General features: G+C 50.2%; 2 protein-coding genes across 7 annotated transcripts in view; one reads left to right on the top strand and one right to left on the bottom strand.

The window, feature by feature from the left end:
• Positions 1-220: 220 nt before the first annotated feature.
• On the top strand, positions 221-14,628 carry LOC124463620 (hamartin-like). Of its 2 annotated transcripts, XM_047015413.1 has the most exons (22): positions 221-388; positions 898-1,058; positions 1,163-1,266; positions 1,399-1,551; positions 1,715-1,859; positions 2,858-3,012; positions 4,046-4,119; positions 4,245-4,423; positions 5,081-5,193; positions 6,623-6,782; positions 7,314-7,417; positions 8,086-8,173; positions 8,803-8,913; positions 9,311-9,791; positions 10,148-10,191; positions 10,331-10,497; positions 10,722-10,904; positions 11,082-11,192; positions 11,305-11,427; positions 12,035-12,222; positions 12,318-12,470; positions 13,195-14,628. In XM_047015413.1, the coding sequence occupies exons 2-22, from the start codon at positions 950-952 to the stop codon at positions 13,787-13,789; spliced, it is 3,540 nt and encodes a 1,179-aa protein (XP_046871369.1). In that variant the 5' UTR covers positions 221-388; positions 898-949; the 3' UTR covers positions 13,790-14,628. The 2 variants fall into 2 exon arrangements, with proteins under 2 accessions (XP_046871369.1, XP_046871370.1); XM_047015414.1 differs by lacking the exons at positions 221-388; positions 898-1,058; positions 1,163-1,266 and having other exon boundaries at positions 1,462-1,551; positions 1,719-1,859.
• A 1,891-nt stretch (positions 14,629-16,519) lies between these two features.
• Positions 16,520-27,348, bottom strand: part of LOC124463613 (phospholipid-transporting ATPase ID-like) — a 28,465-nt gene continuing 17,636 nt past the window's right edge. For all 5 annotated transcript variants that reach the window (XM_047015398.1, XM_047015399.1, XM_047015397.1 and 2 more), the window contains 20 exons: positions 27,150-27,232; positions 26,591-26,749; positions 26,281-26,369; positions 25,821-26,014; positions 25,102-25,310; positions 24,798-24,841; positions 24,438-24,603; positions 24,056-24,244; positions 23,821-23,936; positions 23,557-23,721; positions 23,302-23,413; positions 23,017-23,122; positions 22,452-22,590; positions 21,691-21,874; positions 21,153-21,376; positions 20,907-20,990; positions 20,503-20,748; positions 19,197-19,335; positions 18,881-19,011; positions 16,520-18,608 (listed from right to left, as the gene is read on the bottom strand). In XM_047015398.1, the coding sequence (XP_046871354.1) occupies positions 18,282-18,608; positions 18,881-19,011; positions 19,197-19,335; positions 20,503-20,748; positions 20,907-20,990; positions 21,153-21,376; positions 21,691-21,874; positions 22,452-22,590; positions 23,017-23,122; positions 23,302-23,413; positions 23,557-23,721; positions 23,821-23,936; positions 24,056-24,244; positions 24,438-24,603; positions 24,798-24,841; positions 25,102-25,310; positions 25,821-26,014; positions 26,281-26,369; positions 26,591-26,749; positions 27,150-27,232 (3,106 nt within the window). In that variant the 3' untranslated portion in view covers positions 16,520-18,281. The remainder of the gene's footprint in view (positions 18,609-18,880; positions 19,012-19,196; positions 19,336-20,502; positions 20,749-20,906; positions 20,991-21,152; positions 21,377-21,690; positions 21,875-22,451; positions 22,591-23,016; positions 23,123-23,301; positions 23,414-23,556; positions 23,722-23,820; positions 23,937-24,055; positions 24,245-24,437; positions 24,604-24,797; positions 24,842-25,101; positions 25,311-25,820; positions 26,015-26,280; positions 26,370-26,590; positions 26,750-27,149; positions 27,233-27,348) is intronic.

The following is a 27,348-nucleotide window of genomic DNA, read 5'->3' on the forward strand; positions in this document are numbered from 1 at the left end:
ACCCAAAACTTATTTTATTGGTTTACTCAATATTTGCCTATATCTCTGAATTTTAAAAGCTATAAAGTGTTAATGTGTTAAACGTGTTTAACGTTCATGGATTTGTTGTTGGAAGAATTGTTATATTAAGATGAAAGGGTGAGTGGTTACAAGCGTCACACTTAAAAAATAAAACAAATCCTTGACAGAGGGATAACCATGAAACCTGGCAACCATGAAAAATAGTTGAACATACGCCGATTGGGTTGTAGGCTGCCGTAAATTAAAAGACGAAATAGTTGAAAACTAGACACACAAGACGCATATATAATTGTGTGTGTTCTAGATTAGGATCCAGGAAATCCTCATTTGAATATTACCAGGCCATTTCAGTTACTATTACACGTTTGTGAGTATTTAAACTGAAGCTGACAGCTGACAGACTTTTTCGCACATAGCACTGTAGCTAGCTAGTTCACTTTAGCCAGAGCAGAGGTTGTTGAGTTACTCTTGCACTATGGCTGCGCCCCGTGTTGTGGACATGAGCAATGTGTTTTAACAAGCATGTGTGTTCATTTACTTGTCAATGCTATTTTAAAACGTCGTGGCGAGCACTGTATTATGCAACCTGTTTAGTATCTGTAATTTTGATGTTTCTCTGGAATTTGTCAGATGAATAGTAGTATTTTGTTTGGACGTTAGCTAGCGTTTCAGGCTAACCAGTCGTGTTTGACAGCTGAACCTTCTGGGTTGTACAGTAGCGTACAGTCCTTACAAAGTTGCGCAGTCAAACTTGGCTGACATGTTTTTCGGTGAAAGGTTTGTCTGGTAGGCTCAACTAAGTTAGTTAAGTGTTTGACTGAGGTTTGTCAATATCCAGAAAACCTTGTGTTACCTTTCTTTTGCCATAACCAACAGACACAGAGGTTAAACCGACCAAGTGCCGAGGTCCCAAGACCGGGTGGCTGCCATGGCTAAAGAGCAGCCGAACGTGTCCGAGCTCCTCCCGCTGCTTGAGTCGTCAGACTTGCTGGAGCTCGAACAGGTCAAAGCTGCCATCAACGACGACCTCAGTTCAGGTGGGAGCAGCCTCTTGCCCCGTTTCCTAACATGCCCCGCTCACCGTTTGTTCAGTGAGGATTATTCCCTCTCTTGCTCAAGTAACCGTTTGTTTGTGTGTCAGACCGAGGGAGCATGCTGCTGAATGGCCTGGTGGACTACTACATGGAGACCAACTCCACTCAGGCCATCCTCCTGCTCTGTTCTGTCAGGGAGCCGCACGACAAGGTGAGCAACGCTACACGCCCCCCCCCCCCCACACACACACACGTTATATACATTTAGAAGGTAAACCGTCCCCGTCCCCCCCACCTGAGTAGAACAGGGCTAAATGTGTCACCGCTCCTTGCCGCTTCTCAGCACCTGTTTGATAAGCTCAACGAAAGCCTGGCGAGACCGCCCTGTCGCCTGGGCACCCTCACCCTGCTGGGGCACGTCATCCGCAGGCAGCCATCTTGGATCCACAAGATCACTCGCTTCCCCCTCCTGGCCTCTGTCCTCAAATGCCTTAAGGTACTTGCTGTGAAATACCACGACACTTGATAGGTGCCACTTTCAACGCTATGCTGACCCCGTGTGTGAATGAAATATGGGGCGCTTGTTTTGGTTCATTCATGCTCATTGGTTCGTGACCTTTTAACCTGCTACTTCCTCATTTCGTTCTTCCCCCTTTCAGACAGATTGTGACGTGATGGTGTTGATAACGGGAGTCCTCGTACTGATCACTCTCCTGCCCATGATTCCTCAAGCAGGACGCCAGCACATCTACGACTTCTTTGACATCTTTGGCCGTCTTGCTTCCTGGAGCCTAAAAAACCCAGGTGGCTTAACAACGGCTCATCTCTACGAGTGATAAATACATGTTTTAGCACAGAGATGAATGGTTCTGCTCATTCAGTCTAAATCAATCTGCTTGTACCGAAAAAGAACTGGTGTGAACAAATGTTTTGCACTTTCTGAACCTCGCATTGGTCCTTCCAAACCATAGCATTTCAGTGCCCTCTAATCCACTGCATTCGACTGTATCCGTCGCTCGACTTTCTGATCTTGTGATTTTCCCTATTTGATGTGCCTGTCCAACACTACCGACCAAACCACCTCCTTGCTAGCCAGCCGATGGGCGAATCCCAATACTCCCCCTTACCCCTTCCCCTTAATTTACCCCTAGCCCTTGGCCCTCAAAACTGAGGGGTAAGGGCTACATATCCCTAAGAAATGGGACGCCACTTGGTTACGGGTACGTCATCTAGCACATATCGATATCTCCAAAGCAAGTAAATGCTGAAATTTGATATCAGTGAGAGTTTACTTAAAACTGTAGACATGCTAGTCAGAGAATTGCGGGAATGTTGTGCAAATCAGCACTGTAACATTAGCGTACCAAACTAGCGATTTTTTGAAACGTTTCATTTAGGAAAATGGTTGTAAATATATATGTACAGGACTGTGTATACCACAAAACAAGACTGTCTTATTTTTTTTATCAATGAACTAAGCCGTAAATATTACATTTATCAGACACTCTGGATGATCTGGCCGCCATTGTTGCCGGTCGCACAGTATTCACATAGCCCTAGGTTTCAAGTAAGCTCCCGATCTTACTTGGTTTTAACGGGTGTATGCCCCTTCGTCTTAGCCCTACCCCTAGCTCCAAAAGAGTATTGGGACACCACTAGCTCTCACGGGAACGCGGAAGGGGAAGGGGTAAGGGGGAGTATTGGGATTCGGCCTATATGCGTGTGACCTGCCCATCTCCATGTTTCTCCCTCCTCGTGCGTCTCACCTTTTGCACGTCTCTCCCTCGCCGTCTCTCCCCCAGGCCACGTCCACGGCGTGTTCCTGATCCACCTGCACGCCAGCGTGTACTCCCTGTTCCACCGGCTCTACGGCATGTACCCCTGCAACTTCATCTCCTACCTGAGGTCCCACTACAGCATGAAGGAGAACCTGGGCACCTTCGAGGAAGTGGTCAAGGTGAGAGGGGGCCGCGGTTCGAGACGCCGGGTCGCGTTTGAGACACGCTTACCCCTCTTCAGTCCGTGGTTTCTCTACGCCTTAGCAGTTGGGGGAGGAGGGGGGGGGGGGGGGGGGCGATGGCCTGCTTTCACACAGACGGGGGAGTGGAGGTTTTGACGTAGGGAACGCGGAGCTGGTGGCCGTATTGGTGGGGTCGCTAACAGAGCAAGCGGTGCATGGAGAGCAAACGCTTCTCTTTCTTATCCGACATCGCCATCAGTGGAACAGTGGGCGAGGAGGGGGTGTCACACCTTTACACACGCCCTTTAGCGCACCTTTTATAACCAACATTTCACAGACACTTAATCCAAAGCAACGTATCGTAGGCCACTGCTCTAGCTATCTAGAAGTGTGCGGTTCAAACAGTATCACAGCGGCCGGTGCAAAGGAACAGTCTGTATTTAACAAGTCACAGCGGAAGACCATAAATACAACTCTGCATAACTTGGCGGTGGCAGGCTGTTGCAAGACGGTGCAACATCTCCGATGCAAAATTAACGGCTCTGTTTCCATATCACACTCAATCAAAACATCACCACATGGTGTCTAAACCTTGCAGAGGAATGCAGATTCTCGTGCAGTTTTATACCTCTGAAACTGTGGAGGCGGTTTCCGAATTAAATTGACGCCTCCGCATCCACCGTTGCACATTTCACAACAACTGGGCTGATATTTCCTGGCTGCTGAATTAACCCCCGCTGTACCTCTAAACTCCAAACTAATGGCTTAAGTCCTCCTTTCAGACATCGTTTTTGCAATAACAGCGTCATTAAATGCATTCTTGTTTCTCTGCTTTCTTTGGTCAGCGTAACACGCTATCAGTAAAAGATTCAATCAAATGGCACTGTACTAGTTGAAGTTGTTTGAACGTTGAGGGTAAAGGTTGGTTGAGGGGCAGTTCTATGGGCGTGTGAAGCCCTCTGTGACATTGCTTGTAAAAAAATAAAATAAAAAATAATACAAGTATTTTGGGATTTGATGTTTTTCTCAGCCCATGTTGGAGCATGTGCGGGTGCACCCAGAGCTGGTGACAGGGACCCAGGACCTTGAACTGGACCCCTCCAGGTGATGACACCTAACCTAGCAGGCCAGACGTGGCATCGGGGACATCTTTTTTGTGATCATACCCTGCCTAGTACTCCATATCCGTGGCTTACAGTACGCCCTCCCTGTGGGTCCTCTGCATTCAGGTGGAAGAGGTTCGAGATCCACGACATCATGATCCAGTGTGCCAAAGTGTCTCTGGACCCGAAGGAGGCGTCGTGCGAGGAGGGCTACTCCAGCGTGCCCGACCCTCTTCCCCTCCACCCTCTGTCCCGGCTCCGCGACAGCACAGTCAGCCCCCACCCAGATCACCGCCACAGCTACGGTCAGAACCACACACACACACACCCCCTGCCCTACCGGATTAGCCAGCCCTGCTTCACACATACACACCGCTACCACACCCTAACCACACGGGACGGTTCTTCCTCCTGTAAGGCCGGAATGCAGGGAGTCATTTTGACCCCCCTCTTCCCCGTACTCAACCACACGTCCGCCAGGCGACACGTACAACAGGACTGACCAACCAGCGTCATACTGAAGGTCAACGAGATATTAGAGATGACTGAAAATGTTTTCTTGGCCCCCTATGCCGTAAATTCTTGGTCTTTATCAATATGTACACACATACATACAGTAAAATATAAAAGGAATCCAGTTGGATTTTGAATGCAGCTGTAACAGCTCACAGCAGGGAGGAACCAACTCTCGTCTCAACTGTGTGAGCTCCCCATCATTCTCACACACTGAATAAAACATGTCGAAGTATGATACCAGAGCCGTATTGGAACATGCAGCGTTGAATGTGTCCTCGTGTTGTCCTCTGTCAAGCTTTGTACTCACCAGACATGACTTCTTCAGCCGTGCAATCCTATACTTTGCTCTGTAATGTTGCGTTTCAGCTACTGGTTTATACATGAGTGTTTGGAGTGCTCTCCCGGTGGTGTGTTTCAGTTCCGCCTTGATGCTTTTGTCTCCCCAGGATGTTCCACCTCCACCCCTCTCCCCGCGGTCCAGCCTGCTCTCTCCCGGTCTCTCCCCCAGCTGGTCTCCACCCGGGGGTCTCTCTCCAGCCTTCAGACCCCCTGCCTGCAGGTGACGCCACTAGCTCTAGCACAGCACACCATTTCTAATCGCACGAAATTCAGCTCGACTGCTAAATACAGAGCTTTGTTTGGGTTCACTGTGGTCAACAAAGGAAAGTCATGGAATGGTTCCATCAATAAGAATGATCACCTGGCGTACAAAATCCAAATAAGGTTGAAATGTGGGATCTGTTAAACTTGCGGGTTGCATTCAAAGTAAGGTCATTCAATCTTGGAACTGGAGATTTCAAGTTGGGGGGAAACAAAACAGGTTGAGCAGCTGTTTCACATTTGACACCATGAGTCATAAACGAGCTATCAAAACCAACAAAGGCTCCAACGCACCTGATTCAAATGAATGATCGTTATCAGGCTTCCTCCAAGTGAAGACCCGTTCATTTGAGCCTGGTGTGTTGGAGCGTGGAAACATCTAGATTGTAGAACATACAGAAGAGTGGACCCCCGAGGACCAGGGTTGAGGAAGGCTGCTCTTACCCACACATGAATGTGCTGTTTTACTGCTCTGTTAGTTAGCCTTGGCATGCCTGTGGTCAAATTAGATTAACCTTCGTTACATATACATACATTTATGCTGCACATCAGGGGTCCCCAAACCTTTGTCTGCGAGGGCCAGGTAATTTTCCTTTCTTAAATGTGGGGCCGGGTTGGTCTGTAACAGAAAATTACATGGGCCGGAGTAATTACCAGTATTATTGTGGAGATTTTATTATGATTTAAATTGATTTATTATGCTAGATTACTTTATTACTAGGTTATGCACCGTACATTTGTACATATCAAAGGATATATATAGCCTATTAAAAGAGCATTATTAATATTGTAAAAAAACTTTTTTTCACATTCATTGCTTTTGGAATCAGAACATTTACTTACTTTTGTATAAAAAATTATATATATATTTTTTTATAAGACTGGCATTGTTCAGAGGGCCGGTCCAAATGCGTTGGCGGCCCGTATTTGGACCGTAGGCTGTAGTTTGGGGACCCCTGCTGTACATGGTTGAAAGTTTGACATCTTCCAACCATTGGTGAAACTGAACCTTGATTCAACCACTTGTGTGTGTGCTTCAGGTCATGTGTTCAAACATCGAGCGTGTCTATTTGTTTTATAGCAGCTGTGTTGTGTGTAGAATTGGGATTACTTAGGAACCTAAACAGGTCGAGCAGCTGCTAAACTTCCCTTATCAGTTCAAAACGCTTTTGTCAATAGTGTATGTCAGTACGCCAATAACAAGCCACACAGCTAACCCACAAGTCAGACAAAGCTCTCTCCTACAGGCCTCGCTTGGCTGAGCTGGAGACGGGCGCCGCAGATTTTGGCATACCGACGGCAACCGACTCTGCCCTCGCACGTGGCCTGTACGTGCCCAACGTACGGAATGTGCTGGAACTGTAAGGTCCCACCTCTTGTCCCTGCAGATTTCCAACTGCGACCTGTCAGAGAGCAAGCCGATGTGGAGCCCCTCCTCTGAGTGCCACATGAGCACGCCCCCCACCTCCCGCAGAATCTCCCCAGCCAACGTGTCCGACCCCTGGCAGAGCCCCCAGGGCCCTCCCAGCATCACGCCGGCTGGACCAGGTCAGTTCAACAACCAGGCCCACTGGACCTCTCTGTGTCTGCCTCAATACCAGGGGCGATTTTAGGATCAGACCTTTAGGGGAGCTCAGCCCCCAATGAGAATGTGACATGAATACAGTGCCTGGCAAAAGTGCCCCCTTGCTAATATAAATCCCTAATTTCACTCAATAGCAATTACTACATTTATGTATTATTATGCAAAATATTGAATGAATTAATGAATGAAAAAACTAAGGATGTCCCTGTCTTCATGAACTACCAGCATCAAATGATAATAATCAATAATATATATATTTTTATTATTATTATTTTTAGGGGTGCTGAGATTAAATTTAGGGGTGCTCAAGCACCCCTAAAAAGGGTCTGAAATCGCCACTGCTCAATACAACTACACATTACCCAAAACATTTATTCATTATAATGAAGTCATACGATATAGCTGTCTAGACCCGAGAGGTCTCGCCTGTCGCTTTCCCCTCGGCGAAGGAGAGGAAAGGCTCAGGGTTTCTGACGGCTGTCGTCCGACCACAGGTGCAAAGTGTCCCCCGCCGGCCGCCGTCCACGCCGCCCCCCCGCAGGCCCCCGCGCTGTTTGAGGAGCACCTCCGCACGCCATCTACCAACTCCACCAGCCAGGTACGGCGGTGGCAACTCCCCTTAACGCCTGGTGTCCCCTTCACCTGTCACGTCTCGTCATTTAGTCTGCCTCTCTGACTTGGCAGTTGTGAAATGCACATATTATGTCTGATGCCTATAGCTGGACTGTGTTACACTGAAGTGCAACAGATTGTTTATTTAGGGGAAGAATGTAATGGCGTATTTGGCTGATGTCATCCACCTTGTCGTTTCTGAAGAGACACACAGCTTGGAACCAGTGCATTGTGTCCTGCGTTCTCCTGTTTAAAGAATCGTCCTTAACGTAGTCAGGGGGTACGATCATTATGGGTCCTCAACATGGTTCATGTATGATCTGCCCGCTCCGCTGCATGTTTTTCTGCTGTATGAACTGGGTCAACAGTGGGGTAGTGCTCTGGGTGTAAGTATCCTTGAATGCAGAGCTTAACGCTGAACTATCCTAAGTGGACCTGCTGTGCTGTCTGGACGCAGGCTTTCGAGTGTAGTCGTGTGCAGTGCTGCACTTTACTGCCAGGGTTAGGCTCGGAGAAAGCGGCTGATGTGGACCTGAGTACAATGTTCCCGTGGCTGTGTGTGTGTGTGTGTGTGTTGTGTGTGTGTGTGTGAAGCCTTCGGCCCCTATATAAAACTGTGGTTCACCAGCTGACTGTTACACGTCTTGACAGCAGCAGCGGCAACCAATAGGAGAGTTGGAGAGGGGAGTGAGTCAGCCAATCGGCGAGGGAGATGGAAGCAAGCCTGAGGTCATCGACAACGGTACTAAAGGTCAACTGTCAGCTCGGCCTCTGTCGCTCTCGTTTGGAGCTCATTAATGTGAATCTTCTATGTGTTTAGAGTTTCAATTATATTTGTGAAATTACTCATGTTTATTAACATTCTTACATTTACATTTAGTCATTTTAGCAGACGCTCTTATCCAGAGCGACTTACAGTAAGTACAGGGACATTCCCTCCGAGGCAAGTAGGGTGAAGTGACTTGCCCAAGGACACAACGTCATTTGGCACGTCACGGCCGGGAATTGAACCTGTAACCTTCTGATTAATAGCTCGATTCCCTAACCGCTCAGCCATCTGACTCCCAATTCTTAAAATATTGCTATATTTTCACCACATTTAGAGACGCAACACACGTTTTTTGCATGTACTTAACTCAAAATGCTGACTCGGAAGGAAATTGTGTTCACTCGCCAATCATCCACCAAACAAAAACGGGTCGTACCAAACGTTTCCGTAAAAGTGGCCTTTCGCGGCGCTGCTGTGCGTGTCCTCGACCTGGTGGCTACCTGTGTTACTAGCCCTGTGTCGTGATCCAGAGGATGAGGTGTGCAGTGCTGGGTCTGTACCCACCAGACAGGTGAATGACCACGACCCTGCGTGTTTGCCAGGTGTCGGAGGAGCGAAGGCCTGCATGTCTCTGACGGAGCTGGCCCACTTTGTCCAGGAGCACAACGTGGACCTCCTCCATGGAGCCAGCCCAGAGACGGAGGAGGGGGAAGGTTAACTCATCTACCTCCTAATCAGTCACCACACTGGCTTTGAGTCTATACAAAGACCTGTAATGATATCATATGAGAATGCATGGATTGTTTACAGGACATTTAGAATTTGACATTGAACGATTTACTTTAAAAGTAATTCATCATCGAAGGTCATGATAAAAACTGGTCTTATTAGGGTTCTAACCTTAAAATGCAAACATTGATTTATTTCTGATTTGCGGGCCGAGAAAGTTTTTGATTTAGCCTTCAGGTTTATTTGCAGTACAGGCACTATGGAACAGTTGATTTATTTCCTGGTAATTTCTCATCCATTTTTTATTAGGAACTGCTAGAAGTAATGAAAGCACATGGACTTCTGTACTGTGAGCTCACATCCTGCCATACCGTCCTCCAGATTCCATCACGGAAGAGATCCTGAAGCTGACGGCTTCCCAAACAGGCCCTGACGGTTCCTTCTCCAGCTCCTCAGAGTACCACTCTCTGTCCTCCCTCCAAGCCTCCCACCAAAGCCTCCACCAGGGCTCCCCAGCCAGGGCCTCGTCCGTCCTCGCCGGCCAGCCCCTGGCTTGGTGTCTCCCGCCCGGGTTCACCCCCATCGCCGGAGGCGGCCGGCCGGAGCAGGGGGAGGGGGCGGGGAGGCCCGGCCGCGGCCCCCTCTCCTCCACGCCCCCCAGGGACGCGGCCCCTCCGTACGAGGCTCTGTTTGAGCTGGCCCTGCCCAGGGCCGCCTGCCTCTTCCTGTCCCGCAAGGCCTGGGAGGTGTCCCGGCGCGAGGGGGGCGGGGAGGGGGAGGAGGGGACGACCTGGTCTCCCCTGGAGGTTCTGGATAGGCTCATCCAGCAGGGGAACGACGCCCACAGCCAACTCATGAAGAGGTGAGGGGGGTCAGTCTGTCAGTTGTGTTGTTTACCCACCATTTCATATCGCAAAAGAGGCTTTATTGAGCTGAACGAGTCCTCGCTGAATGAAGAGGGAGAAGAAAAAAAAGCAGTCAGTCCAGTTAATAATTGATGAACTGCAGTCTCAATGTTGACTGAATGAATATCCACCTGACCTCATATACACCCTGCCTCAGAGCTATCTTTCTCAACCCTGGTCCTCAGGGTCCACTGCCCTGTATGTTCTAGATGTTTCCCTGCTGCAACACACCTGGTTCGACCCTTCAGCGTGTCTGTTGATCGACGACCACGTTGCTCACCTCCTATCCTTGTTTGTCCTGTTTTGATCCTAGGCCGCCAGTTCCATTCAAGTCGGAGGACTGGACTCACTTTGGAGGTAAACAACCGGGCACGAAGGCCAAAGCTACCTTGAATCAGCCTTCCCTGCAACGGCTGCATCCTCGGGGGCGGGGCTTAAGTAGGGGGGGGGGGCCTAGAGGGCAGCAATAAAGGGGGCCACATGTGTCCTGTGTCAGGCTCCGGGCCCCTGGACGAGGCGCAGGCCCTGCGCAGCCAGCTGGTCCTCATGCACAACCAGCTGCAGTTTGAGCGCTACAAGAGGGAGCAGCACGCCATCCGCAACCGCCGCCTGCTGCGGCGCATCATCAACGCCACGGCGCTGGAGGAGCAGAACCTCTCCATGGTAGCGACACACACACACACACATACCGTCACAGCAACACACAGCCATTTGAAAGCAAAAAGGTCTTAGTCTTCAACACTTAGTATCTCAACTTCCAAATGTAGTCCCTTTCCCCCCCCATCCCCTCTCACTGTCTCTCACTAACCAGTCAGCCTGCCTCACGCCCAGCCCCAATGTCACACACTGTAATGGGGAGGATAACGTCCCTTCCCCCCCCCTGTCAGAAGGCGCAGCTGAAGATCCAGGAGCTGGAGGAGCAGGCCCTGCAGGCCAGCCTGCAGCAGGAGCAGCAGCGCTCCAGGCAGCTGCGGCTGGACACGCTGGCAGAGACCTCCCAGCTGCACGGCCGCATCGCCCTGCTGCAGGAGCAGCACCACGACTACCTCACCAAGACCCAGAGGCTGCAGGTACACACGCTCTCTTGCACACACGCACACACTCTCACACACATGCACATACACACGCATCCAGCTGCTCCAGGACCACCTCACCAAGACCCCAGAGGCTGCAGGCACACACACACACACCCTCTGTCCCTGTTACAACTCTCTCTGACCTTGTGCTGGTGACTGGGCCGTGTGCAGAGTGAGCTGGAGGAGTGCCAAGGCAGGATGGCTGAGCTGGAGTCTGAGCTGCAGAAGGCCAGCTACGAGGCCTACAACGCCGAACACCAGCTCACCCAGCTGTCCCTGAAGGTGAGGGGGTTCCCAGAACGCCGATTCCTGTGGTCGTACAAACTGAGCTTCAGTATGAGCCGTTCGAATGGGGTTTGAATACCATCCCTTTCCCCCCCCCCCTTCCCTCCAGCTGAGCGATAGCGAGGAGCTGCAGGAGCAGATGTTCCTGCTGAACAGGCAGCTGCTGCTTCTGGGCGAAACCAACAAACTCTGCATGGAGGAAGCCCAGAGGGTGGGCCCCAAGTCCGACAAGGTAACGGCCGATTGAACACATCAGCCAGGAGACAAAAACGTTTGCTCGCAAGCTGGACCGTTTAGGCATCGACGAGATCGGGTAAATCTGTCTGAATGAACGTGTCACCTCATCCCCAATGTTCTCCCTCTCTTGTGTTTTTGTACCTTCTCTCCTTCCTATTTCTACCTCATCTCCTCCTTCCTCCTCCCTTCCTTCGTCCTCCTCCTCTTCTTGCCTTCACCTCCTCCTCCCTTCTCTCCTCCTCCCACCGGCTCTCCTTCTCCTCCCTTCTCTCCTTCTCCTCCTCCCACCTGCTCTCCTTCTCCTCCCTTCTCTCTTTCTCCTCCCGCCTGCTCTCCTTCTCCTCCCTTCTCTCCTTCTCCTCCTCCCACCTGCTCTCCTTCTCCTCCCTTCTCCCTCTTCTCCTCCCGCCTGCTCTCCTTCTCCTCCCGCCTGCTCTCCTTATCCTCCTCCCACCTGCTCTCCTTCTCCTCCCTTCTCTCCTTCTCCTCCCTTCTCTCTTTCTCCTCCCACCGGCTCTCCTTCTCCTCCCTTCTCTCCTTATCCTCCTCCCTTCTCTCCCCCTCCCACCTTCCCTCCTCCTCCTCCCCCTCTCCTGCCTCAGGAGCTGCTCATGCTGCAGTGGTCCCTGAGGAAGGAGGCCGAGTGTCTCCGTCAGGGCGAGGCCCAGCAGAGCCGCCGCCTGGAAGCCGCCCAGCAGAGGCTCGCCGACACCGAAGCGCAGCTGGCCAAGAAGGAGCACCTCATCCTGGAGCAGAAGAAGTTTCTAGAAGACCTCAAAGCCAAGGCCAGGTGAGACGCCCCTCTGCTCCTGCTCCGCCCCTCTCCGGCGCGTCCGGCCGTCGGGTCTCGCGTCTTTGCCAACCTCTCCTCTTCGTTCCCCCCAGGGGCCAGCTGCAGGCGTCGGAGAGCCGCTACGTCGCCCTCCGCTGCGTGACCCAGGCCCTGCAGACGGAGATGCTGCAGCTGTATAGCCAGCTGGACCTGCAGACCCAGGCCTCCAGCAGCCTCCTGGAGCCTGCCGACAGCCAGGCCTCCAGGTGCCCCACGAGCTCACAGAGCCCGTCTCTCAGGCCATCGTCCCCTCAGCCGCGTGGTGCTGGCGACGGGGATGTTTCTAAATGCCCTGTTCCCTGTTCAAACGAAAGATATGGCCCCAGAGGAGAACAGTGTTATTGTTTTCTCCTACTCTTCACTATCACGTGCCCCCCCCCCCCCAAGTTCAAACACAGCCACCCCTTACTAACCCCACAGGTCAACTCTAGCTAGACGAGACCCAGAGTAGCTTTTACATGTATTCATTTAGCAGACGCTTTTATCCAAAGCGACTTCCAAGAGAGAGCTTTACAAAGTGCATAGGTCACTGACAATAACAACAAGATAGCCCCAAAAACATTGCGGGTGGCCAAAACATGAAGCATACATTGTGAACAACCAAAAATAAGTGCCAAAGGGAAGAACCACAAGAGCATGTAGTTAAACAAGTTACAATTAAACAACATGAATCGCTATAAGTGCAAGTGTACCTGTAGAAAAGCAAGCAAAAGTAAAAGAATTCACAGCGAGTACAACAATTTAAATCAGTTACCACTAACCAACAAGAGCAGCAAGACTCTAAGCAAGAGTCATTGTGATCCTTGAGGAAACTAACATGGGGGTCCAGCAAACCATTCCCAAGTACCGTTGTACTCCCGCTTCATGTCGAGTAACATAGCTTTATCGTTTTGTCGTGATACCTAACGTGTTTTTGTTTGTGCGCTCCAGACCCAACGGCAGCAGCAGCGGCGTCCCCGTGTCCCAGGCCGGTCTGAAGAGCGTCGGCCAGGCCCCCGCCCCCGGGGTCGTCCCGTCCTCCTCCGCTACCGTCCCCACCCCCGGCCGCCGCCCGTCCTCCACCGCCAGCGCCAACGGCAGCCTGGAGGAGCTCCCTCTGGTGAACCAGGCCTCCCCCCTCCACCACCTCCTGGCCTCCTCCCCCGTCGCCCTGTCCCCAGCCAGCGCCCCCACGGACGTGGGATCCTACCCCAGTGCCAAGTCCTTCCTGGGCATGCACGCTCGAGGGCTGTTCCAGAACAAGAGCGACAGCCAGGAGGGCGAGCCCGAAGCCCAGCTCGGGAGCTTGTCTCTGGAGGCGGAGGAGGAGGAGGAGGAGGAGGAGGAGGGTGGGAGCCAGCCTCCAGACCAGGGGCTCATCCAGCCCTCCTCCCTCCAGCTCGAGGCTCCATCCCCTCCTCCTCCTCAGGGCCCGGGGCAGCCCGCTCCCAGCCAGGTCCCAGGCCTCCTAGCCCCCTCTGGCCCCCACCACCCGAGGAGACGCAACCTCAGCATCATGGACTACAACGAGACCCAGCACAGCTAGAGAGAGAAGGGAGGGGATGCCCGAGGCCCTTCTGATCAACGCTCGTCTGGCACATTCTACCCCAGGCAGCAGCAACAGCGGGCTGTGCTGACCTCACAAACAGGAGGTAGCTCACATACTTTGTCGATCCCAAAGAGAAAAACGGTGGCGTGACAGTCCAGAGAAGAATGCAAAGGAAAATCCAGGTTACCAAAACGTAATGCGCTGGGCAGCACGTGGGGATAAAGCTGAACAAAAAACGATTCACCAAGGTGGCCCACAGAACACGGGTAGTACGTAGGGAATGCACAAAACCCACTTGACACAGGAACACTACACAGCAACAAATGACAAGTATCATGTGCAAAACCAGTGACATGAATGCTACCAACGTAGAATCACCAGCAAGAATCAGTGAACTGTACGGAGGAGTGTCACATAAATACACAGTTATATAATCTACAGAGAGAGGTGTACCAAGTACTCTGGAATGCACCTGATACCACCCAACTAAATCAGAGCAGTGCAGGCAGTGCAGTATAATTAAGTTAGAAATGAGAATGTTGACAGGTGATTGAGTGGTGCCCCAACATCACTGCCAATTGCTCATGGGGAGGCAGTATAGGGTCTAATGGCTCAGCGAGGCAGTATATGGCCTAATGGCCCACAGTGAGGCAGTATATGGCCAAATGGCTCACAGTGAGGCAGTATATGGCCTAATGGCCCACAGTGAGGCAGTATATGGCCAAATGGCCCACAGTGAGGCAGTATATGGCCTAATGGCTCACAGTGAGGCAGTATAAGGTCTAATGGCTCACAGTGAGGCAGTATATGGCCTAATGGTTCACAGTGAGGCAGTATAGGGCCTAATGGCTCACAGTGAGGCAGTATAGGGCCTTATGGCTCACAGTGAGGCAGTATATGGCCTAATGGCTCACAGTGAGGCAGTATAGAGTCTACTGGCTCACAGTGAGGCAGTATAGTCTAAAGGCCCACAATGAGGCAGTATTAACCTAATAGCCCTTAGTGAGGCAGTATAGAGTCTAAAGGCCACTATCAAATACTTTCAATAGCCGTCCCCTCGTGCAGCACCAGAAGCGTTCGATACATTGTCAGTAAAAGTGGCGTGTCGCGGCGCAAGCGATTTGAGCGTGACGGAGCGTTGAAATGAGGCTGCGCGCCGCAGCCCGAGTGGCCCAGGACAAAAATAACCACAACAGAGAGAAACTGATTGTCTTATGTTTAGTGTAAGTTGAAATAAGCTATTTATTTGTATGCTGGTGGGGGGGAGGGGGGGAGATGTTGTAGAAGTGTGTTAGTTGAGCCATGACAACATGTCACATCTAGCGCAGTTTGAGCTACATGGGGGTACTGCAGTTTCAAGGTGCAATAATCCATTTAAGAATATAAGACACTTGTCCAATCTGTCATTTGTTTTCTTTTAAAGATTGCCATTGCAATAATTCATGCTTTATTTGACAGTCAAGTGTGACAAGAAAGGCAGGGAGAAAGGGAGAGGTGCAGCCTTGGCCACGGCCAGGCCTCTGCGCTAAGGCCTCAGCCACGGCCAGGCCTCTGCGCTAAGGCCTCAGCCACGGCCAGGCCTCTGCGCTAAGGCCTCAGCCACGGCCAAGCCTCTGCGGTAAGGCCACGGCCAGGCCTCTGCGTTAAGGCCTCAGCCACGGCCAGGCCTCTGCGCTAAGGCCTCAGCCACGGCCAGGCCTGTGCGCTAAGGCTTCAGCTGACACGGTACTCACTCTATCCGGTGAGCTACCTGGAGGCCCCAACCCTGGTCAGATGTCCAAAGTCAGGCTCAGCAATGGAACATCAGTATTGTATTTGGCCTTTTGTGCTATTCACTACAAGTGGCTCCTAAGCTTTGTGAGGCTGTGTCGAGCTCGTTTCACGCATGGTCCAGCGGGTGCCTACACTAGGAGGTGGGCCCTGCCATTGGAACATGGGGTTACATCATTAGTGCCTTGGCCGCTCCGCATAGAGCTGCTCCCGACTGATGTTGCTGATGAGCTGTTCACGCAAACGGGTCAGTGCCATATTTTCTATATGTGAAGAGGAGGAAGGCGGAGCTCTGTGTGCTGGTGCAGCCTTGCGCCTTGAGGAGGATTGCCGTATGATGCAGGGCTGTTGGGACTGGACTATGGGCTTAGTTGATGTGCACACGCACGTGTCTGAAGCCTCTCGTCTCACCGACACAAGTTTTGAACCAAATCATACATGACGTAGTTGTCGAGTCGCCTTTTAAAGTTTCGATTTGAAATGTTCTGCCTCTGAATGTTGATCATTGGAAAGGAGAGGGGATTCTTTGTTCTCAATTTGTTGTTTGAGTGAACTGATTAACTACAGTATATGACGACATCACCCTTGCTCCTTGGTAATCTCAAGATTAGTTGTGGTCAGACTTCCTGTAATCCAATGTAATGGTAAATACAAGTGTTGGAGTCAATTACAACAAGAGAAAGTGAAACCGCAATCTGACTTGACCGCTATCCGAGACACCCTGATTGGAGGGTCATGTGTTGATAACCGATTAAAAAGCAATGCTTTTTCTGAAGAGAATGTTTTAAACTGTGAATAAAGAGCTCTACAAGTATGTGTGTGTATGTATATATTTTGCTCACCTTCAAACCTTTCAATTAATATCTAATGCCATTGTTCAGATATTTGGAGAAAGGTAAGTTTTCATGGGGTGTACTTGCATTTTTGCATTACCAAAGGACAAGGACACGACCGCCATTACGGTATCAATTAAAAAAATGTATTTATTGTTTATTATTTAAGCATACATTAAAAGTATACATTTGTGGAAAAAAAGTAGGGCCCTGACAAAACTTAACTTTTTGAAAATATGTCTTCAAGGTGGGCTGTTAAAGTATTTGCCCACGGATGTCTTGAGCACTACGCACTGTGCTGGATTTGAACCCAGGTTGTTGTGGTTTAGGCACTTGTTCTCAACCCACTACACCACAAGGTCCCCTGTGTTTAACAGAAATGTACAGGGTTACTTTCTATCAGGGGTGGGAATCTTTTGGTACCTCACAATTCGATTCTTGGGGTCACAATTCGATAAATTGATTCACAATCGAGTTATCAAATTGCGATTCAATATATGCTTACATAAAAAAATGAAGTGAATTGCTATAAGAATGAATTGCGATTCATGTGAATCGATTTTACCCCACAACCCCTAGTACTTAGTGCTGAATGAAATGAAATGAGGTTACTAATTTGATTACTTTACCTGTAAATTAAATTAATGCTTTTTCAATGACTGAATTCATTGAAGTAAAAATATTTTGGGGGAATTTTTCCAGGAACCCTGACATACACATTGTGATGTCTTTAAAGTGGGCTGTTTTTAAAGATTTTAATTCTACATGAAAGGTTAGAGGATCCTCGGTAGGTAGCATGCAATTACCTTTAAGCATACATTTTTTATGGATGGTTAGTTGCTCATCATTGCAACATTTTGACCTGAAGCATGCATGCTTCTGTTCATAAGTTTAAAAACAGGTTTCCAATGGATCCCCCTGTCATGGGATGAATTTTACACAAACTGAAAGGACATGTTCTCCACAAAATATTTTATAAGTCCTTGATAAAGACTAATACAACTGTACCGATACAATCAAAAATAAACACACGTTTCAAACAGTGAACTTAAATGCAGTAAAAAAAAAAATGAAAAGAAATGTAAAAAATAAATGGTACAAGGAAAGACCTGAGGCAGAGTAAGTAGAACACTTTGGTATGTTGTCTGGCCAGCATATACAAAAAGGTTATACCGTCCACAGTTAACACCCTCTTATGACCACAACAAACAATTTGTTTACATTCCAAAAAAGCAACAGAAGATATAATGTTTCATCCATCTCCTACAGTAATTTGTGTTTTCTTTCAAATATTTGAGACATGAGGGGAGGATTTTCATGTCTGTTTCCTGAAATGCCAGTTGGGATTGAACCGCAAGGCCATTCGTCCAGGTGGCAACAGTAAGGTTGTTTGACCGTCTGGTGAATAGCAGGTTGCTATAACTTGAAAGAGCCCAGTTTTATTCAACACTTCAACTTCAAACAAAACAACAATGGATGAATTTGGGAAGTGGGTCCTATTATCCCGACAACGGGAAATATGAAGAAATTTTAACTATTGACACACTGTAGTCTGGTGTGGTTTATGAAGCATACAGGTAATACTCAGGAGTATTGATAATAGTGATCAATTATTATATCCCGTATAATCAAGTATAATTATCAATACAAATCAGTTGACCAGAAATACCTTGTAAGGTCCAGGAATGGTTAAGTGCTGGAAACAAAACAACACATACTCTTCCTTCATGAATAGTGTTTAATTTTAACAGCTATAATCTCCCCCCCCTCCCGAAACTGGTCAAGATGTCTTTGATAGGCACATTGGGTGTTTATTTAAACGCAGTCCTCTCTCCTCGATTGTCTCTTAAAAGGAAAACGGCGTCCACGGTTCCCCAGGAGTTTGTCTACAGGGCCAGGTCATGGGTCTGGCGGTACATCTGGAGAGACGTCACCTCCACGCCATCCACTCTGGAGTTCTGCGGCCGGCCGGTGGGGCTGTACCCGGCCGACCGGCCCATGGGACTGAAGCCCGTGCTTCGGCCCGTCGGCGTGAACCCCGCGGAGCGCGCCGTGGCCGGCCGCCGCAGGAAACGTCCCGACGTCACCAGGGCGCCGTAGCCCTGCGCATGGGAGAAGGCGTAGCCCGACCGCCGGGAGCTGGAGCTGCGGATGCGGACACGGCGCGCCTGCGGGGGGGGCGCCGTCTTGGCCTGCCTCACCTTGAATGTCACCTGTAGCGGGGGAGGGCAGACGGAGAGGGGAGAGAGAAGAGAACAGAAGAGAACTTAGAGTAATTCACTAAGTAACACAATACAGGAATGTTTTCAAACGAACTAATAGAATAAGTTATAACAAGTATAATGCAATAAACACAGTAAATGTATAGATAAACTATACGTAATCAGGTACTAAATAATTTGTAAATTGAATTCTCAGGTTCATGCCATGAAGTGTGGGTCGTGAGGAACCTTCACATTGAACGTGACTGACAACTTGTCCAAACCTTATCGTTGATGCTGGGGCAGATTTGGATCAACAGGAAGCGGTATGCCACCACAGGAAGTATGCACAGTATGGCGGTGAGGAGGACGGTGAGCCACACATTGGGCTGGTTTAGAGAGTTCCTGGCTGTGCCTGATGGTTCAGTGTTTGTAGACACCAACGTGTGCATACAGAAATACACACACACACACACAAATGTCAGACGTCACGATGGACGATTAAACAAGGTAATTTCAAATCAATATGAAGTGTAAAAAGTGAAATGGTAACGGTGAGCTCATGCTTTGTGACATTGAGGGGAATGGAGGACTGCTCACCAATGAATGGGAAGGAAGAAGGGGAGATCAGGTACATTCCATCGCTGTACATGGCAAACGTGACAGCAAAGTACATGGTCAGACTCCCCCATACAAAGATCTGGTTGACCGCCGTCCAGTAAGACATGTCCAGGCCTAACTGCATTTGGAGAAAACTTAAGTTAACAGCATTTCCAAAACATACAGTACACAAGGTAGACCGTGATGTTTCCCTCTAACCAGAGTTGGGTTTATTCAGTCAATGAAAAGTGAATTAAGATGGTAATAGCAAAATGTATTCAAAGATTTTTATATATTTTTTATCAAAAGAGAATGGAAATGAAGCCGAAGTTTGACGGCTTCCTCTCTTCTCCCCTTCCCCTCCTCTCCTCTTCCTGTCACCTCCCCTCCTCTTCCCTTCCCCTCCTCTCCTCTTCCCTTCCCCTCCCCTCCTCTTCCCTTCCCCTCCTCTCCTCTTCCCCTCCTCTCCCCTTCCCTTCCCCTCCTCTCCTCTTCCCTTCCCCTCCTCTCCCCTTCCCCTCCTCTCCTCTTCCCTTCCCCTCCTCTCCTCTTCCCTTCCCCTCCTCTCCTCTTCCTGTCACCTCCTCTTCCCTTCCCCTCCTCTCCTATTCCCTTCCCCTCCTCTCCTCTTCCCCTCCTCTCCCCTTCCCTTCCCCTCCTCTTCCCTTCCCCTCCTCTCCCCTTCCCCTCCTCTCCTCTCCTCTCCCCTTCCCCTCCTCTCCCCTTCCCTTCCCCTCCTCTCCCCTTCCCCTCCTCTCCTCTTCCCTTCCCTTCCCCTCCTCTCCTCTCCTCTCCTCTCCTCTCCTCTCCTCTCCTCTCCTCTCCTCTCCTCTCCTCTCCTCTCCTCTTCCCTTCCCCTCCCCTCCCCTCCCCTCCCCTCCCCTCCCCTCCCCTCCCCCTCCCCTTCCCCTCCTCTCCTCTCCTCTCCTCTCCTCTCCTCTCCTCTCCTCTTCCCTTCCCTTCCCCTCCCCTCCTCTCCTCTCCTCTCCTCTCCTCTCCTCTCCTCTCCTCTCCTCTCCTCTCCTCTCCTCTTCCCTTCCCTTCCCTTCCCTTCCCCTCCCCTCCCCTCCCCTCCCCTCCCCTCCCCTCCCCTCCCCTCCCTTCCCCTCCTCTCCTCTCCCCTCCCCTTACCTTCCCCTCCTCTCCCCTTCCCCTCCCCTCCTCTCCTCTTCCTGTCACCTCCTCTCCCCTTCCCCTCCTCTCCTCTTCCTGTCACCTCCTCTCCCCTTCCTCCCCTCTCCTCGTCCCCTCCTCTCCTTGTCCCCTCTTCTCCTCGTCCCCTCCTCTCCTCCTCCTTCAGCCATACCTGGATGCCGACCGTGAGCAGCAGGCAGGTCTGGGCCAGGAGAGCGAAGGACTGGTAGTCTGCGATGTCCTTGCCATCTTCCCGGACCGTGTCGTGCATGGCGGCGTAGGGGATGAAGAAGAGCACCACAGAGCTGTAGACACTGTGCAGGGCGCATTTGAAGAAGGCCGTCTTACTGAAGTACAGGTTGAGCTGTCCGGGCATGTAGAGCCCGGGGTACTGGAGACTCCAGGCATCGTCGACATCCTGCCCACGAGGGAGACATGACAAAGAGTTAGAGGTTATTTGGAGGTGTGTGGAGAGTCTATTTTTATGGCAGTGGACACACACAGAGATTGCACAAACAAGAGTGGATTCATTGTGCCCAAATACACAAACACATTGCAAACAAAGCTGTTGCAAACCTGATCAAACAGGCTCATTCCGAGCACAGGCAGGGCTGTGTACACCAGGTTATACAGGGTGATGAACCACTCATCGTACACGGTCTGAAAGAGATGGTTTAGCACATTAAGGACATTAGCCATTAAACATTTCAATATAAGTAGGAAATGGTTTGAGAAGTCCAAAATGGTTGATGTTACTGTGGTGGATAGCTGGCAGTTTCGACCGCCCAATAAAGGTATTTTTTTCAAATCAAAGTCTCTCACCTGGGCCGAGAAGCCGCAGAAGAAGGCGAACCAGAAGTGGACGAAGGTGAAGGTGAAATTCTTGTAGAAGAAGTAACGCAGGAACTTGCACATGCGCAGGTAGGACCAGCGCCCGTGCACCAGCAGGAGGCGCTGCAGGAAGCGGAACTGGGCGAAGGAGTAGTCGCTGGACAGCACCGCCTGCATGCCCTCCTGCCCGCTGATGCCCACGCCGATATGGGCAGCTGGAGGGGGCAGATGGAGATGAAGACAAAGCGTCGCAAGTTAATACTATACAATATTGAAACAAATACAATCCATTATAAAAACAGACAAAATCTCCAGTCGCATCCTCGACTTCTCACCACCATTCTTTGGGATTTGAATCAGAATCAGAAGAATCAGAATGGTTGGTTCTGATTCTTCTGATTCTGATTCAAATCCCAAAGAATGGTGGTACGTCAAGTTCAGATATAACACATCATCATAGCCATATTAAAGTGCACGTCCAAGGGGTCAGTCCGACGACTGAAGAGCTGTTGCGATTCCTGTGTCCTACCCTTGATCATGCTGACGTCGTTGGCCCCGTCCCCGATGGCCAGGGTGACAGCCTGCTTGTACTTCTTCACCAGCTCCACCACCTGGGCCTTCTGCAGGGGGGTTACCCGGCAGCAGATGACCGTCTTGCACATGCAGGCCGTCCTCAGGAACTCCAGCTCCATGCTCCGCTCCAGGGCGTAGGCCTGCGCGGAGAACCACACGCACACTGGAACACAGCCATGCGGGGAAAGGCCTTGCGTCCCTGGGCTCGTCTAGACGAGAACGCCCATGCGAAGCGCGTGCGGCTCCAATCATAAACGCTGTTGCTTCATATGCAGGCGATTTAAGCCAGAAGCGTGCACACATGTTTACAATGACGTGATGTGCAGGAATATATTGTCTGTGTTGGCTGCCTGGTTTGTTTTTCTCTCGTTTTTGGACTGGCTTTGGTGGTTTTGCATTATTTCTTCTAATTATTGTTTAAGTTGACTATGTTTTCGAGTAGAAAAAGGTTTAGGGAGTCAGATGGCTGAGCGTTGAGGGAGTCAGGCTAGTAATCAGAAGGTTGCTGGATCAATTCCCCGCCATGCCAATTGACGTTGTGTCCTTGGGCAAGGCACTTCACCCTACTTGCCTCGGGGGGAATGTCCCTGTACTTACTGTAAGTCTGGATAAGAGCGTCTGCTAAATGTAAATGTTTATGACTACGTTTCACTAAAGTGTGTCTCCTGATTATGAAAAAAGTGCAACAATGTGATAATGCATCTCCTTGTCGGTTACCAGACTGTGTCCGTTTATGACCAGGCCGTACTCTCCGGACACCTCCTCGTCCACGACCACCTGACGACCTTTACCCAGAGTCCTCTCTGGCATGCAGATCAGTTCATCAGCTTCTGGCTTCATAGTGGTCCTCGCATCCCTGCGTACACCCCAAAGACATTTCTCCTGAGTCTCGTTTCTCAAAGACCGAAAAGGGGGTTGGTTCCGAGTGTCTAAAGAATCTTTGCTAATGTTTGGAGAATATAATATTTGGAGGAAACTTTAGTAGGGTAGAATGTGAGAGCAAGGTTGTATTTGGGATAAAGCCCACGTCAGTATGCACACACGAGTAGAATGCAGGGGTGTAAGTTTGTTTTCAGATGTGGGGGGGACGGTTTTCTTTAATAATGTGGCAGTAAAAAAAGAAAATGTTCAACAAATTGTAATAATCAAAAGTGTGTGTGTGTGTGTGTGTGTGGGGGGGGGGGGTGGGGGCATATTTGCCTTTTTCAAAATGTGGGCGGGACACGTATAATGAAACCTACGCCTCGGGTAGAATGTTCAACGTCAAAACAGTTCCTCTGACCTTAGTTCTCGTCTGACATCTTCCGGATTGTTAGCCGACATGATGAACACCTCGTTCATCTCCTCCCGCAGCATGTTGCACGAGTAGCCGATGTTCTCCGCCGTCTCTGTTTGGTGACGTTTGAATAGGTCAGTGAGGTCACCAAACATACGCAATGGATCCGATAATAATAACTGAGGCAAAAAGTTCCGTAGCCAGAGTGGCCTCGTGTATTCGATGACAGCTCGACTAATCGGTGTGCTCATCCCAGAACGGTTCCAGCTAGTCAGCAGCATTCGCTCCTACCTTGCTTGTCACCAGTTAGCACCCAGATCTTGATGTCAGCCTTTGAGAGTAGCTCAATGGTCTGAGGTACTCCGTCCTGCAATTTATCCTCGATGGCTGTCGCTCCCAGTAACTGGACACACACAGAGAAACACACACACGCAGAAATATAAAAAACGTAAACATTGAGGGGAGAAATGACGTAATAGAAGAGATGTCAAGATGGGAGGATATCCAATGACAAAAAGGACTTATTAGACGTATTGGCTTTCATACCAGCAGGTCTTTTTCAATCTCCTCATACAGGAGATCTAGTTTCTCCTCTCTGTCATCCAGAGAGGTACTGGCCTCATGGTGGCGCTGTTTCCACTGGCTGAAATAGTCCTCCTCCAGGTCTTTATAGGCCAGGGCCAAGGTGCGCAGGCCCTCGTTTGCAAATTCCTGGAGGGCCGGACATAGACGTGAATATGTTCCCATGTTTACACACCCAAAACCCCATTCACCTCAGTGATTCACCTGCCCACATTTGTTTGAACTCACATTGAGGTGTTCTGTTGTGACATCTTTGAGTTTACTGCAGGAGTGGTGCAGTCTCTCATAGATGATGGTGTCAGCTCCTTTACAGTAGAGAGACAGCTTCCCCTCTGGACTCCGCACTAACACACACACACACACACAGACATTGCTAAAGCAGGAAAATAAATATTTCAAGTATAAATACCCCACAATAAAGAGAAACTGTTAACAATATGTTTTTGTCCAGAGGGTTGTTTACCAATGACGGACATCCTCTTGCGGACATTGTTAAAGTCCAGGATGGACAGGAGCTCGTAGCTGGCTTGTTGGCCCATCTCCACGATGGTGACACTCTCTGGCGTGCGCGAGCGAAACACAAAGCCAAAGTTTCTAGCGGCTGTCACCAACGCTCCCTCATCTGGGGACTGGGCCTGATAGAACAGCTCACCTGTGGGAGCGATGTCATTTCCTGCCATTACAGGAAGTCGTTTGTAGAAACGTTCGACTGCACAAATCAATCAAAAAAACACCAGAATCCTCTCTCTACCGACACGCGGGACGTAGAGGCGCGCTCGGGTGATTCCGGCTCAGGCCCAAAATCCGTCTCACGCTACGGACGAGACACACGCACTGTCACGCACCTTCACTCTTCTCCTCGGCCATGACGGTGTGGCAGAGGGCGAGCAGCCGGAAGAAGATGTGGACCTCGGGGCTTCCCAGCTTCACGGCCTCCACCAGGGCGTGGTCGTGGAAGCAGAAGCGGGGGTCAGCCAGCGGGTTGAAGGAGAAGTCCACCGTCTCGGTGTGCTGGACAAGGTGGATGTGGGAGGAGAGGAACGGAGAGGGGGATGAAGCGGAAGGGCGAGACGGAGAGAAGCGATACATCTCATCCCACCCAAAAAGGACAACATCCGTCAAGGCGTTCTGCATGTAACGGTTGACTATACCTGTGCTAATGCCAGCTGTAAATAAAATTGTCCAGAAATCAAAGCACAACTCACCTCGTTGATCTCGATTGTCTGACCGGTATAGTCAAACACATCACCTAGAGAGGAGCACAGACACTCAGGATGAGTGCAGAGCAGACTGTGTGTGTGTGTGTGTGTGTATGTAGGTGTGTGTGTGTGTGTATGTGGGTGATACTGAATAAACACCCTTATTGCCCCGAGGGGAATTGGTCTGCACCAAGAGCTTAAAAACAGAGATACATCCAACACCGCAGACATTACAGTCCTAAACGTCTCTCCTAAATGTCTTTGCATACAGCCGCGCTAGGCCCCTCGCCGGACGTCTTCCGAGCCTCACCGTAACTCTTCCCGTGGATGGAGCACTTGTTAAAGGTCATGATGTTCTGGGTGAGCGTGCCCGTCTTGTCCGAGAAGATGTACTTGATCTGGCCCAGCTCCTCGTTCAGCGTGGTGGTCCTGGCCTCGGCCGGAGTGTCGCTGCGGGAATGGTACATCTTCCTGTCCCAGTCGATGTAGAAGCTGTTGCCCAAGCGGATGAACTCCACGCTGGGGGGGAGTGATGGATGACAACACAGTGGTTGATCCCGGGTCAGACACATGTGATGTGTGGGATAGGGTAATGTTTTCTATTGTGGGTGGCACAATGTTTGAATGTGGGCTTTTGGGGGGGATTTTCTTTTTGATTGTGTACTGGCCCCACAAACAAACACACAGCTGAAACACCAGGGACACACACGCGCCTTGTATCCAGCCAGCTAGGAACACACGCACACAAACACCATCTCCCATCCAGCTACACAGAAACACACCCACCTTCCATCCAGCTACACATGAAAACACACACACACACATGCCTTCCATCCAGCTACACAGAAACACACACACCTTCCATCCAGCTACACAGAAATACACACACCTTCCATCCAGCAACACAAAAACACACACACCTTCCATCCAGCTACACAAAAACACACACACACACCTTCCATCCAGCTACATAGAAACACACACACACCTTCCATCCAGCAAGCCTTGAACACACACACACAAAGTTACCTTACGTAGAGGGAGATGGGCACCACAGTGTTCAGGATGATGACGTAGGACCAGAAGGTGAGGAAGCCGGAGAAGCCGGCGTTGACTCCTTCCTGTCTGGGCAAGTAGACCGTGAACTCTGACCCTAGGTGGACCTCCCAGATGCTGTTGCAGATGGCTAGGATGGTACACATGAAGGCCAGGAAGCCAAAGATCTGCAGGGGGTGGCCAGAGGTCGGTCAAAAAGGTCAATAGGTGTGGGCATGTTGATAGAAACACAGTTTCCGGTGTTTTTCACAGGAAACACAGGAAACCGATGTGGTTTTGGTGAGTGTTCGAAAAAAACCTTTGTGTTGTCAGTACTTCATGAATTATTCAGTTCAAGTAATCTCAACAAGTGTTGAGATTGCGTTCAAAATAATTTGGGGATTGATCGTTTGAGGTTTCCACGCAACACAGCCCGTGAATAAAAGAGACTCACGCAGAGGACAAGCACGTTCATGAGGCGGTCGATGCTGGTCCTCTTGAACGTGGTCTTGCCGCAGTTCTGCATCAGCTTGGTCTCCGGACCTGAACAGGACCGAGTGACAGGATGAGTTTCTGGGGGAGAGAGTTCTCTCTGTCCTGGCTCGATACATCACTTGGTGAGCCGAATCAGACTCTCCTAACCCACATGATCATCGCTATAAACTCAAAACTACAATAATCTTCTCCACCTAACGCAAAACCAATGCGTTTTCCCACAGAGACGTTTTCAACATGTTCCAGACAGGTCGCGTGTGACACCGTACCTCCAAACAGCACCAGGCCAAAGCACCACTCGGTGTTCCTCAGGGTGCAGCCTCGAAGCAGAATCTTTTCGTTATCCAGAGAATATTTCTGCCCTTCGTGCACCAGCGTGCCCGTGAAGCGGTCCAGACGGTTGTTGGGCGGCTCACAGCGCACCTCACCTTGAACAAAAGACGTCGTACATTTGTAAACAAAACAGAGAGAGAAGTCCCGCTCTGTGGGACATTTGCACCAAGGAAAGGGGCAGTTTGTTTTGTGTATCCGGAGTTTAAAATAGCACAAATGGAAACCAATAATACTGATCATGTCAATATAAATATTCTCCTTTTTAATTTTTTTAGCAGACGCTCTTATCCAGAGCGACTGACAGTAAGTACAGGGACATTCCCCCCCAAGGCAAGTGGGGTGAAGTGCCTTGCCCAAGGACACAACGTCATTTTGCACGGCCGGGAATCGAACTGGCAACCTTCAGATTACTAGTCCGACTCCTTAACCGCTCAGCCACCTGACCACCTGATTTCTTCATCAATATAGCTTTCGAGTCCTGAGTTAAAGACTCACCGTTAAAAGCGGCGAGTTGCTCCACGCTGCCCCCCATGTCCCCGGTGACGGTCAGAGCCTGCTTCACCTTCAGATTGGTCTCGCTGAGAGGAGGGAGGGAGGGAGGGAGGGGAACTGGATTTGTCACCACGGTTACATATACTCAACTGCTTCTCTCAGTTCACGCTCCAACTCATTTCGGTTGAACTTTATTTCAGAC

The sequence above is a fragment of the Hypomesus transpacificus genome, unplaced genomic scaffold (genome assembly GCF_021917145.1).
Source record: "Hypomesus transpacificus isolate Combined female unplaced genomic scaffold, fHypTra1 scaffold_30, whole genome shotgun sequence".
NCBI classification, from domain to species: Eukaryota; Metazoa; Chordata; class Actinopteri; order Osmeriformes; family Osmeridae; genus Hypomesus; species Hypomesus transpacificus.